This window comes from Pristis pectinata, chromosome 21 (genome assembly GCF_009764475.1).
Source record: "Pristis pectinata isolate sPriPec2 chromosome 21, sPriPec2.1.pri, whole genome shotgun sequence".
NCBI lineage: Eukaryota > Metazoa > Chordata > Chondrichthyes > Rhinopristiformes > Pristidae > Pristis > Pristis pectinata.
In genome coordinates, this window is record NC_067425.1 from 19562761 (window position 1) to 19576777 (window position 14017).

A 14017-nucleotide genomic window follows, 5' to 3' on the forward strand; every position below is an offset into this window, starting at 1 on the left:
CAGGATTAAAACTGAATAAGTGCATGAGAATAGTAGAACTCTAACTACGTGAATTTAATTAATGATTTAACCTCAACTTCCTTCTGTGTAGAGAACTCCACAGGTTAACCACTCTTTGAATGGAAAAACTTTTCCCTATCTCAGTCCCAAATGGGCTACCCACTATCCTGAGGCTGTGATCTCTAGTTCTGGATGACCACCAGCAGGAACATCCTTTCTGCATCTCGCCTACTCAGACCCGTCAGGATTTTATAACTTTCAATGCAGTGTCCTCTCTTTCTTCAAAACTCTAGCAAATAATGGCCCAATCGCTCTAATCTTTCTTCATATGCCATCCCAGGAATCAGTTCGGTGAACCTTCACTGCACTCTATTCATTGCAAGAACATCCTTCCTCGGCTAAGGAGACCAAAATTGTACACAGTGCTCAAAGTGTGGTCTTACCAAGGGTCTAAACAATCATGATAAGACATCCCCAGTCCTGAATTCAAATCCTCTTGTTATAAAGTCCAACATAACACTTGCTGCTTACTTTCATTGACTGGTGTCCAATAATGTCCAGGTCTCATTACACCACCTTCTTTCTAAATCTGTCACTGTTCAGTTAATCTATCATATAAACTGTCCAAATCAGAATGGAGCCTCTGGATTCTCCTCACAGCCCACACTGTCACCAGCTATGTGTTATTCATAAACTTAGAGATATTACATTTAATACCCTCCTTTAAATCATTAATATATACAGTGAGTAGCTGAGGTCCAAGTGCTAAACCTTGCAGTATCAAACTGCTAACTGCCTGCCATCCAGAAAAAGACCCATTTACTCCTGCAGTTTGTTTCTTGTTTGCCAACCAGTTCTCTATCCACGTCAGTAGGTTACCCCAATCACATGCGCTTTAATTTTGCACACCAATCTCTTGTGTAGGACCTTATCAAAAGCCTTTTGGAAACCTAATACATTGTACCTGTTCCCCTGTGCATTCTACTGGTTATGAGTTCAAAAAATTCTTGTAAACTTGTCAATGATACTTTTCTTCTTGATAAATTCATGCTTACTTTGAATGTTTTCTAAATCCCTAGCTATTACATCTTAATGATAGACTCTCGCACTTTCCCTAGTACTGATGCCAGGCCAACTGGTCTATAATTCCCTTGCATGTTTCTTACTAACCTATTCCCACTCTCTCCTTCACCTTGCCTTTCTCCTGCTTCTGATCCTATCCCTTCCCTCCTTTTCTCTACTTTTTCCATTCCAACATCTTCTGCTATACCTTCCATTTCCCAACCCCAACACCAAACTCTCCAAATCCCACCTTCCCCTCTGTTCGGGTCTGTTTCTCCCCCTCTGTCTCTCCCCCCTCCTCCCCATCTTACTTTGCTTTGGACTGGAATCCCTGCATGCAACCTTACAGAAAAGTAATGAGGTGAAATGTGTTTCAACCATTTGTACCAGTAACACTTGTACATCACTGAAAAGCATTATTCTGAAATGAAAAGCAATAAAACAAAACAAATTAGTGACCCAAAAGAAAAATAAAATCATCAATTGTTTAAAAAAAAGACAGGAGCAGGTCTCCCAACTCCACCTCCCTCCATCTAGCTTGATCTGCCTGTCATCCTTCACCCCTTCCCCCTCAGTCCGCCAATCACCTCTGGCCCCTGTCTCACCACTCCCCCTCTCCTCTTTATACTGGGTGGCTCCCCTCTCCACTCTTCATCCTGATGCAGGATTTTGACTCAAAGTCGACAATTGCTTCCCCCCTCCTCCTCCCCAACCAGATGCTCCTCAATCTGCTGAGTTCCTCCAGCAGATTGTTTGTTGCTGCAGGAAATTAGCATGTTGGTACAGTAAACAAGACAAGTGGTATATCAGCCTTTATTGCCTGGGAGTAGGAATAGAAATGTGAGGAAGTCTTGCTATATTCATATAAACCTTTGGTGAGACCACAACTGGAATGTTGTATTCAGTTATGGGCTGCTTGCACAATGCAGCAAAGGGTGTTTCCAACAGCCAGGGAATCTAAAACCAGGAGTTATTGTTTCAGGATGGTCAGAAAGGGATGCTTGTCCTAGTTGAAATCAAGGCAAATTTTTTACAGTTGCAAAGGTTATGATGATTGTTTATCCAAACATTAAACATATATATGTATTTCTATGTTATTTGGAAAAATGATACCTAATTGTAGTTTTAATTGGAAGTTAAAGTCAGATCAATGGTATGTAATGAAAAATATTACCAATTCTCTTTTAATGTGAGTATTTTTACCCAGTTTTTGTCAGTTGAATTCTACTTTTTTTCCTTAAGTGGTCAGTAATAGAATGTTGGTGGCTCTGAATATTTTATTTCAAAGGTGAAAATTGAAGGTTAATGGACACTTCCTTCCAGGGAGACTTTAGGTCAAATGGGAGCATTTTGTGTCAAGAAACAGATTAATGTTTAAGCACATTGAACAGATACAATAAAGAGTTGAAAAACCACAAAATGTATGAAACAAGATAGCTCTATTTTTTTTCAAAAACACATGAAATGTACAAACTTATGTATTGTTTTTAACAAGTAAACATATTTATCCTTTAAATATCCCCTTCTTTATTTAATAGAACAATATCATTGCCTTAAACTTACTGATAAATTTGTTAAATCTCAAAATTAGATCACTGAAAACATAGATTTTGTTCCAACCATATTAAACCGCAAAGTAATGATTAGTAACCCATGGGTACTTTTATTTTAATAAATAGATTGCAGGTAATATAAAAGCTAAGGCTAACTTGTCCCTTAGGTTTTGGCAGTCTTGTTTAATGTTTCATTGAAGGGTAATAGGTTAATTGTCAACCAGTGTTTCCACCCTGGGATGGAATATAAAAGTCAAAGTTAATTACAATGAACTGTTGCTATAGCAAACTGTATCCTGTTCTTGGAGGAAATCTTAAACTATGGATAAGACTCACAAACATATTGACAAGTTCTATAGCTTACAATCAGTCTAGCCTAGTTATATAAATCACATTGTAGCTTAAAATATTGAAATTTTGTAGAGCATTTCCACTAACAATCAAAAAGAATGGGTGCATTCTTCTTTTCCTAGCTGCCTAGAAATTAAGTTGCCAGGTAAAAAGTTTAAACCTCAACAATGGTTAAAATTGCTGTTTTCATGTCCATGCTAATGGAATGTCATTTTATGGTCCACATAAAAAAGAGCTGCATTAATTTGAACTTTAAAGTCAGCAAGATCATTACCTGACAGGTCCTAACTTTTAATCACCTTGTGTAGGACCTCTGCCAGCTGAAAATTTCATGAATATTGTGAGAGCAAAATGAGTCTCCTTTGAAGCTGTTGCCTCTGCCACATGTATAAGACATGGAGTTTACAGCCCCTGCACATCTTCTTTTTGAAAAACTTTTTGTTCTTTCCTCTGTCGCAAAGAATTCACTGACAGATTTAAAATACTCCAGTAATACCTCATGGCTCCATACAGAGGACCTACTCTTCAAGAAGCCACAATGGCCACCATGTTTGGTCAACAGTAGAAAAAAATGTGGGTTGGTTTCAAAGAGCTCAAATGGCAGGGTTGTGTCTGGGTCCCCTCGGCAGGGGTCATCCTGGCTGCAAATACACAGCACCGGCACTGCAACCTCATCTACATCCCGTAAAGGATCATTCTTCTCCCAGTACGTGTCCCAGCACAAGTTGCTCTTCTTTGTTTGACAGAAGAGCACCTCTTCAAATTCCTTCAAAGTCTGAGTGGCAAACAACTTATCCATGTCAATGATCTCTCCCAGCACTGTAGTATACCTGGAGATGGCAAGGAAATTAACAATTAGGCCTTTAATACCACAGTTAATTTAAACTTCATTACTTCGCAGAGTCATGAAAAGTTCTCCAGTAACTACTCTAAGATCCAGCAATCAATTTTACACATGACAATTGGATTTTTATCTATGTTGAAGTAATCTTAAATCAAATCCACAATTATCTCTTACTACCCTGATCATTAATATGTATCGAGTAAACAGTTGAAAAAAAACTCCTGCCCAGTTATGCAACCTCCTTGTAAAATCCTTGAATATATTGTGACCTCCCAATTCTGTTATCTAGTTTCTCACAACCTTGTGCTTGAATTTCTTTGATCAGGATTTCTCCCTTGTCTAAACACATAATTTGCTCTAATGTAACACAAATTACATTTATTTGATAGTGATCAAAGAGCATTATTTGTCCTCTTCACTCCTCTGTAGCCTTTGACATAATAAAGCATATCCCCGTCTTTCTGTGTCACATCTCCGACACCCTTTGCTTGGTTCCTCTCCTGCCCTTCCTGTCAGGGCCACATTATCTCCAGCCATGGTTTCTCTTCCCATCCTCACTTTGTTGCCTCTAGAGGTTCCTGAGATCCTTTCATTTTTGGTGGCTGCTATAGATTCTATGTACATCCCTAACCACTCTCTCAGGTTGAACCAGACTGTTTATAATCTTGGCATTCTATTTAACCCCAAACACATATCCATTTCATCACAAAGAGACAATTCTCACCTCTAAAATTTCCAATTTGATTCTCTGCATCAGCTCATCTGCCTCTAAAGGAAATAAATGTGATTTTTTGACTTTACGAGCCATCTAGTCCAATGCTCTGAAAGTGAGGCTCACATCCTCCACCTTCCACAAACCACAACTCATTCAAAACTCAGTTACCCAAATCTGAACCAAGTTCTGAGCAGTCAATGTCCAACTGATCACTAACCTAAAATAGGATTCATTCTCAGAACTCAGATAAAAAATTCTCTTCCTTTGTGACCGAATTCCTCCCTACTTCTGTAATATTCTTCTGTGCTATAATGTGATCACATGGAGTTCAGTTCAATTTGCCGTTCTTCAGGTAATGAAGCAGATTGTGACAGCATATAACAAGACCTAAACAACATTCAAACTTGAACTGATAAATGTCAAGAAACATTTCTGCCACACAAGTGCCAGGCAATGTTCATCTCCAACAAGAGGATGTCTAACCAGTTCTCTACTTGATTTTAAGTGGCAGTACCATTGTCAAATTGCCATCAACAATATCTTAACTGAACCAGATAGTGTTGTGTTTGATGTCCATATAATATGCAGGGATTTTGTCTCAGACCTCATTTGCATCTCATAAACATCACAGGGAGCGATGGATTTATATCTTCTCTTGAATGGCATGATGATGACTTAGGATGTAAAAGTGTAACAACTGGCTGCAAAAGTAGCAGAGTGTTTAAAGATTAAGCATTTCCCAGAATCTTTGGAACCATTGGAGAAAATAGTGAGTCCCGAGTCAGAGTGAAAATATATCCAGCCTACAAATTGCAGAGCAATATTCTGGGATAATTCTGTGTATTTACATATGCCAGTAGAAATTTTACAATTGGCAATGACAAAGTCAAAGATGGATTTTTGCATAGTTGGGGAATTAAGGGTTCTGGGGAATAAGCAGGTAGGTGGAGCTGAGTCCATGGCCAGATCAGCCATAACCTTAATGAATGGCAGAGCAGGCTCGATGAGCCAGATGGCCTACTCCTGCTCCTGTTTTTTATGTTTGTCTGTTATGTAAAACAGTAGGAAAAGTAGTGTGGAATCAAGAGGGTAGATTATTTTAGGGAATTATGTTTCAAGCACAGAGTTGTTGAGCAGCTGCTGGAAGGTCTTAGAGGCTACAACATCTGACATGTCATCCAGTCAGGGTATCATCCATTTCTGGATGCAGTGCTGGAAAAAAAGTTTTAATGCATCTAAACCAGAGGGAAAAAGTAAGTAACCTTTGCAGAAGACTAAAATTGTTTTCACTGTGACCACACCCACCTGAAAACATCCTTTCATGCACTGCTGACGTCATATTTTCCTTGGTGCGTGCCTCACATCCACAAAGGAAATAGTGCCAGATAATAAACCACAGAATGTAATGCATGATAAAGCAACAATACTCACAGCCATTGCTATTCCTGCTTTCAGCAAATGAAAAAAAAAGGCAAATGTTTCAGGGTGTCCAGGTCCTCCATCTATACATGAAGATCAATATATGCAGAATAGCAAGGTAATTCACAGAGTATGTTCTATAATCATCAAGAAAGCCTGCAGTATGTTAAGAACTGACCTTTCAGCAGAACAGGAAAAGTGGCTTCCACAGCATGGGAGAAAATTCCACAAAGAATATTGATAATTTAGTACCATCTACTTTACACCTGCACAGTTCTCTGTGAAATAACAAATACTTTTCAAATCAGGTTACACTCACCTGCTCAGCCATGTTTTTTGATAAAGGAGCAAAAACCAATGATAAAGCCAGGGAGGTCCTGTCTCAAACCATTCCTGGCATCTGAAGATGGGTGAGATGCAGGCAGCGGATGTGACATAGCTGGAGGATCCACACTCGCCAAGATAGGAGAGTAACAGCCCAGCTCCGGTGCTCTCACTTACAGTAAACAGCCTGGCATTTGGATGTTTGTATCGAATGTATCTGACTGCTTCTCTCAGATCAGATGGATCACCAAACTGCTGCAGCTTCAGTGTAGTTAAAAGGCACCCATTCTGGCATCTTCTATTAAATATTACTGGGCGATAACCACAATCCAGGGCTGAGGCACAAAGCTTCAAAGACAAAATACGAATTAGCACAATTTACAATATAATTTAGTTGAACAAGACATTTCCAAAGAGCATGAAAGAGTATGCAGTTGGAGCTGTGGGTTGCCTTGGCTCATAGTCTCTAATATTATGGGATAGACTGTCAAGAAGTTCAATTTGATGAACACAATGTTAGAGACCACTAAGAACCACAGTTCAGTATTCATGTTGTGCGATCAGATAATTTCATCAGGATGGGCCTCCTAAAAGGCAGCTGATCATGTGTTAGAAAATACATTAACAACTAGGTGTTGTCAGGAACAACATGTTCCTTTCATTTAGAAAATTTTAAATTTAATAATTTCTAAAAATTAGATATTTCAGGGGGTTTAACAAAATTGACAGCTTTGTAATTGCATTCACGAACATGTTACTTGAAGTGAGCTTTCCAACACTTTCCTCACATCCCGTATTTTTTACTCACTGCTTTTCTTATTATTCATTCACAAACATGGGCAATGCTATGAAGGACATCATATAATGACCATCTTTGAATGTCCTTGATAAAAAGCGATGTATCACCTTCTTAATAATTGAGTGTCTTTCTAGGCAATTTGGGTCCTGTTTGTCACATTTACTGGGTTCACTGGAAAGTATATATTAGGGTGTAACATCTGAGAAAAGTGAATTTATAGTGTGCTGGGGTATTAATAGGAATAACATCCAATAATCCAGAAAATTGGTTAGTCTGGGTACCAACAAACTCTGTGCCAGATTATCGGAGTTATACTATATATGGCAATTTAATAATTACAGATATTGTTTTTTATATATTTTATAATTTATTTAAGTAATTGATGTTAATTTTCCAGCTGACATGGGTGGGATGCTGACTCAGGTGTCTGGATCATTAGTGTAGGTCTCTGAAGTGTTTGTCCATTATCTGTCACAAACTTTTCTTCTACACTAACTGGTGCTATATCAAAATGTACCTGCATTTAACAAAGCTGACATGGCAAAGCAAGAAGGGAAGAATGCCCCTTGGTCATTGTGAAGGCATAATTGACATCTTGAAATTGTATTAGAGCAAAGTATACAATAGGTATGTTTTGGCATGCTAATCATTTTCATTTATTAGTGTTTTAAATTATCCATTGACAATTCAATCCCAAATTATGGACTATTTATTTAAATAGAGAAAGCAGGGTTAGGGGTTAATGAGTAGAAAGTTAATTTTCTATAAAACACAATTGATCAATGGAATGGCATTTTACAGGTAATAATGAGGACCAATCCCTCTCATTGTTTCAAGAAGCATACAACAGATTTCTGGAGAATTAGAAAATTCACAGCCAAAGTAGGGTAAGATTTTGTGTTAAAATGAAGCAATGCCTCAATTTTAAAATTCTTATCCTTGTTTCCAAACCTTCCATAGTCTCATCTCCTACAATAGAGAGTGAATAAAGTTTGCTATGAATAGAATATTATAAAAATTAATGTTATTTAGTAATTTGCTACAAACTAGTTTCTAACAGACATAAGTTTAAGCATCGCCAATTCAGTGAAAATGAACAAAAAGGTGTATGTTGCATTTAAATAAGTGATTTTAGTCAGTTAAATATTTAGAAGCTTACAAAAAAACTCATCGGAGAACTTTCTGGAATGTTGGTTATTATTTTGATTTTCAGAACAGTCTTTTTCTATGTTGATTGGTCTGAAATATAATCTGATTATAGTTGAAGAAAAATGGTGTGTTTCAATATAGACATTTAAGCAGAATAGCACATTTAAAAACTTCAATAAAACAGTTTCCCCCTTTGCCTACTGCTATAGTATTGCATCAACTGCTATATTGTACCAAATCTAACAATGAATTTGCCATCAGATCTCTATTCTGTCATTGAGTATGGCCAGAGTTGAAGGCTGCATTATCACTACTCAATGGCTTTTGCACATCTCTCTAATTGCATGCAAATTCATTCCTTGATATTCTTCCCACTGTTTGGAGCCTGTAGAATTCTCCCTACAACATTCATGCTTCTATTCTAAACAGATAGCTTCTGTCCTTGATCATTCCATGAAATCCTCCCTCTCCAGCATTGCGATAGTCCTCCTCAATCATTATGCCACCACCACCCTCCCCCTCTCCTTTGTTCCCTTCCCTGTCTTTTCCTGAAAACCTTATATATGGATTATTTAGAACCCATATTCTGTCCTTTTTTAAATTTATAGGTTCAACAATGGGAACAGAGCTTTTTACAATCTGGATAATGACCCAGATGGTATTGAACTGCAGGTGGTCATTTCGCATTGGGAATGGCTGGCTAGCAGTACATTCCTGATTTCTGCAATCTCCACATTGCAAAGTAGTTCTCCTGCATGCACTGGAGATTAGTTTCCAGTATGTTTGACCTTCCATCTGTCCTATTGGAGCCTCCACTGAGTGCAGGATAGATCTCTGTTGTGCAGCAAAGAAGGACTGGATATTACTTCATATCTGTCCCGCTTAGCTTTATGGCTCTAACGTCTAGTGTAAGTACTCCATACACCAGGGTTGAAAGACTTGTCCTACAGAGAGATATTGAGTGATACTGGCCTAGAGTCTTGTAATTTGGAAGAATGAGAGATAATCTCACTGAAATATAATATTTTCAGAGGCTTTGACAAGGTAAATTCTGAGAGGCTGTTTTTCCTTGGCTGCTATGACTAAAATTAGATTACATGGTCTCAGGCTAAGGGGTAGACCTTAAAAATCAAAGAAGAGGGATTACTTTGTGACTCATAAGATTGTAAATCTTCATTTTCTTCAAAAGATAGTTGTGAATGCTTTGTCACTGAGAAACAATCGAGGTTGCTGCTGATTTTTTTATATTCCCTCAAGGGACATTGGGATTGGGTGAGAAAGTGTAGTGTAAGGGCAGGAATGAATCATGTCTTAGTGAATGGCACAGCTGTACAAGATTCACACACTACAGTAGCAGCAAGATCTCACATGGGCTTAATAAATGGCAAGTAACATTTGTGCCACAGAAGTGTCACACCTTCTCCAACAGAGAGCCTAACCACCAACCTTGACAGTGGCATTACCGCAATTATCAACACCCTAAGGATATTAACCAGAAACTCAGACTGACCAGCCACATGATACCGACGGCTACAAGAGATGGTAAGACATCCTTTAAGGGAGTAAACTCACGTCCTGACACCCCAAAGCCTTTCTGCAAGTCTACAAGGTGATTACTCTCCACTTGGAAATAGTGTAGTTACAATAAAACTCAAGATGCTTGACATCGTCGAGAACAAAGCAGCCTACTTGACTGATATCTGCCACACTGAACATTCATTCCCTCTTCCACTGGCAGAAACTGTTTAGACTGGGAATCATCCACAAATTCCACTGCAGTTACTTGCTGAAGCTACTCTTACAACACTTCTCAAACTGTCAACCACTACCAGTAAGAATAACAAGGGTTTCAGGTATATGGCGATACCACTCTAATTCGTACACCTTTATGAATTAGAACCATAGAACCATAGAAGACTACAGCACAGAAAACAGGCCATTCGGCCCTTCTAGTCTGTGCTGAAACATTATTCTGCTATTCCCATTTACCTGCCCCCAGCCCATACCCCTCCAGACCTCTCTCGTCCATGTATCTATCCAATTTACTCTTAAAAGTTAAGAGCGAGCCCGCATTTACCACATCAGATGGCAGCCCATTCCACACTCCCACCACTCTTTGAGTGAAGAAGTTCCCTCTAATGTTCCCCCTAAACCTTTCCGGTCCTCACCCTAAAGCCATGTCCTCATCGTACTTATCTCTCCTAATCTAGGTGGAAAGAGCCTACTTGCAATTAACTCATGTCTATGCCCCCGCATCATTTTGTAAGCCTCTATCATATCTCCCCTCATTCTTCTCCGCTCCAAGGAAATAAAGTCCTAAACTGCTCAGTCTTTCCCTGTAACTCAACTCCTGAAGACCTGGCAACATTCTGGTAAATCTCCTCTGCCACTCTTTCAAATCTTACTGACCTCCTTCCTGTAGTTCGGCAACCAAGAACTGCACACAATATTCTAAATTTGGTCTCACCAATGACTTATACACCTCACCAAAACAATTCCAACTCCTATAACTCAATACTTTGATTTATAAATGCCAGGATGCCAAAAGCCTTTTTTACAACCCTGTCTACCTGTGACTCTACTTTCAGGGAATGAGATTTGTAAGATTTATAGCTTTTCTTCGATTATCACTGGAACTCTCTATTCATAGTATTGGGAAAATAACCTCACCAGAGAAACTGTAGCAGCTCAAGAAGACAGCTCACCACTGCCTCCTCATGGGCAATTAGGGGAAGGGCAATGAAAGCTGACCTGGGCAATGATACCAAGGTCCTGAAAAATGAATAATATGAAAAAGGACTGTACTCAATATCCATCTAACTGGTAGTCGAGCTTTATGTTAATTAAATGTCTTAAAAGACACCACATTACAACATCTCAAATCAAAGAGAGTTTACAAAAGCAGATAGGAAATGAGTCACTACTAACGCAGACACATTCAGGAGCCTTTGAAGGAACATCATAGCATTTTGTATTCTTTTACTGATTATTTTATGAATCATAGCGTGGCAAAGGAAGTGATATAGTATCACCAATTTAATTCCTTCGGTGAACATGTGAATTGAATGCCACACACCTCTCATTATAAGCTTACATGTTGTTTTAGTAAGTATAGCTCAAAGAATTAGATTTTACAGTAACATTATAATAGATGGCCTGTGATTAGCAAAGTGTAGATTATTCTCTTTCAATGTGATATTTAAGTTTATTTGCAGCCTTGATATGTAATGTAGCCTTCTGGCAGAATGCAGTAGAAACTCTGACTGGTTTATTCGAAAACTAACATTGCCAGGTTGCTTTGATGCATTCAAATTTCAGTCTTGCTAATAATTCTGTAAATCTAGTACACTTGGATGGGAAATGCTGAAATGCGTTCTCTGGTGCAGACTGGTCAAGAATTGCAATGAGGTTCTCTCCCATTGTTGCTGCCTGAACCCAGTGGGTTTCTTCCGGTGGTCAATCATACCCTGTCAGCAATTGCCAATTTGGTTTGGATAGTTGAGATCGCTTTACATTATCAGAGTTCCAATGTCCTTGGCTCTGGCATGTCCATTGGTGTTGGTGTATCTGGTTCACTCTAAGCTGGTGAATAGTTCTATAAGTCTCAAGCATAAGTTACAAACATGGCCTTGACCCAATAAATCATTAGCCTTCTGAGGAAGGAAGTCGAAGTTGCTCCTGTTGAGGGGAAGGGGATGCAATGGGACATTCACGCCAACCTTTGCCAGCTATTCCCTCCATAGCTTTGTAGCAGCTTTGGTCCTGTTTGTGCCTGGGACACACAGGCCTATTCAATTAAAGGGACAAGTCCCTTCCCTTGTGAATTTGGCAGGGTCAGTGGGGAATATGTGAACTGGTTGAATGTCATGAGCTGAAGCATCCTCCCAAAATCCTTTCCTGCACTTCGGCTATCAGCTGTCAGCTTCACATCACAAGGAACAGCATAAAAATAAACATATCACAATTCTGAAGTCTACTGGCTGAATCCCCTGCTTTTCTTGAGGTAATATTAGGGGATCTATTAGCTGCACTCTACACATCAGATGAGACCTCAGTTTTAACCTCTCATCAGAATAGCTCCCTTAGTATCTGGCCTTGACTTCCAGTCTCTGCTTAAATCCATAACCTACTAAATCAGAGTTATGAGTAGGGTAAGCATCAGACACAACAGGATAATGTGGGCTCACAATATTGGATACTCATTTCTGCACAGCAGAACAGTGCAACATTTATTGTCTTTTTGCTGCTTTCAGACTGAAAACTTATAATCTCAAGTAATGACAAATGTTAGCCTTGGACCAGAATAGCAATGGAATAATTAATTTGGTAGCTTCTGAAATATTAGCAAGGAAATGGATCATAGTTTATTTGGTCAGCAAATGTTGATCATCAGCATTCTAACTCTATTTCCCCCTTACTTAACTTCAAAAGAGATGCTCTCAGCAGTTTAAACTACAAAAAGCTGAAGCATTCTCTATTCTAATGTGCAATACAGATATAGAGGGCCAAAGATGTGATACATGCACTTAACTAAGTTATGAACTATGTGTGAGAGAATAAGTCAGAATAAACCCAAAACAGTTGCAGCGGTTAGCGTAATGCTATTACAGCGCCAGCAACCCTGGTTCAATTCTGGCCATGGTCTGTAAGGAGTTTGTACTTTCTTCCCCTGACTGCGTGGGTTTCCTCCAGGTGCTCCGGTTTCCTCCCACATTCCAAAGACGTACAGGTTAGGAAGTTGTGGGCATGCTAGTGTTGGTGTCAGAAGTGTGGTGACACTTGCAGGCTGCCCCAGAACATTCTTACGCAGAGATGCATTTCACTGTGTTTCAGATGTACATGTGACTAATAAAGAAATCTTAATTTGCAGAGTATCAGGGTAATTATATTAGCATTGGCTTTACTTCTGAGATCTGGATATCATGCTGTGCCATTTGTAAAATTGCTGGAGAAACTGTAGTCATGATGACTTCAGCAGGAATGTTTATACTCCATGGTGAACTAAAATTAAATTTCTATCCTAAGATACTTGGTGACAAAACAAATTGATGAAGGTAGAGTGGTGGATGTGGTGTATATGGACTTTAGCAAGTTACTTGATAAGGTTCTCCAAGGTAGGCTAATCCAGAAAGTGATGAGGCATGGGATCCATGGAGACTTGGCTGTATGAATTCAGAACTGGCTTGTCCATAGAAGGCAAAGGGTGGTATAGTAGATGGAGAGCATTCTGCCTGGAGGTCGGTGACTAGTGGTGTTCTGCAGGGATCTGTTCTGGGACCTCTGCTCTTTGTGATTTTATAAATAAGACTTGGATGAGGAAGTGGAGGGGTAGGTTAGTAAGTTTGCAGACAACACAAAGGTTGGAGATGTTGTGGATAGTGTGGAAGGTTGTCATGGGTTACAAAGGGAATATGGACAAGATGCAAAGTTGGGGCAGAGAAGTGGCAGGTGGAGTTCAATCCGGAAAAGTGGTGAATTGATACATTTTGGAAGAGTTGAACATGAAGGCAGAGTACAAGGTTAATGGCAGGATTATTAGCAGTGTGGAGGAACGAGAAGGATCTTGGGGTGCCAAGTCCATAGACCCCTCAAAGTTGCCATGCAAGTTGATAGGGTGGTTAAGAAGGTGTATGCTGTGCTGCCTTTAATAGTTGGGGGTATTGAGTTCAAGAGCCACGAGGTAATGATGCAGCTCTATAAAACCCTGGTTAGACATACTTAATACTCCAAGTATTGTGTTCAGTTCTGGGTGTCACCTCTTATAGGAAGGATATGGAACTTTTAGAGAGAGTGCAGAGGAG

At 39.2% G+C, this 14017-nt stretch overlaps 1 protein-coding gene across 1 annotated transcript in view; it reads right to left on the minus strand.

Annotated features, from left to right (window-relative positions):
- Nucleotides 1-2399: 2399 nt before the first annotated feature.
- LOC127581441 (protein ABHD15-like) overlaps nt 2400-14017 on the minus strand; it is a 32042-nt gene continuing 20424 nt past the window's right edge. Inside the window, exons 2-3 of the mRNA XM_052035866.1 lie at nt 6264-6616; nt 2400-3796 (exon numbers count right to left, since the gene is read on the minus strand). Of these exons, the coding sequence (XP_051891826.1) occupies nt 3262-3796; nt 6264-6616 (888 nt within the window). The 3' untranslated portion in view covers nt 2400-3261. The remainder of the gene's footprint in view (nt 3797-6263; nt 6617-14017) is intronic.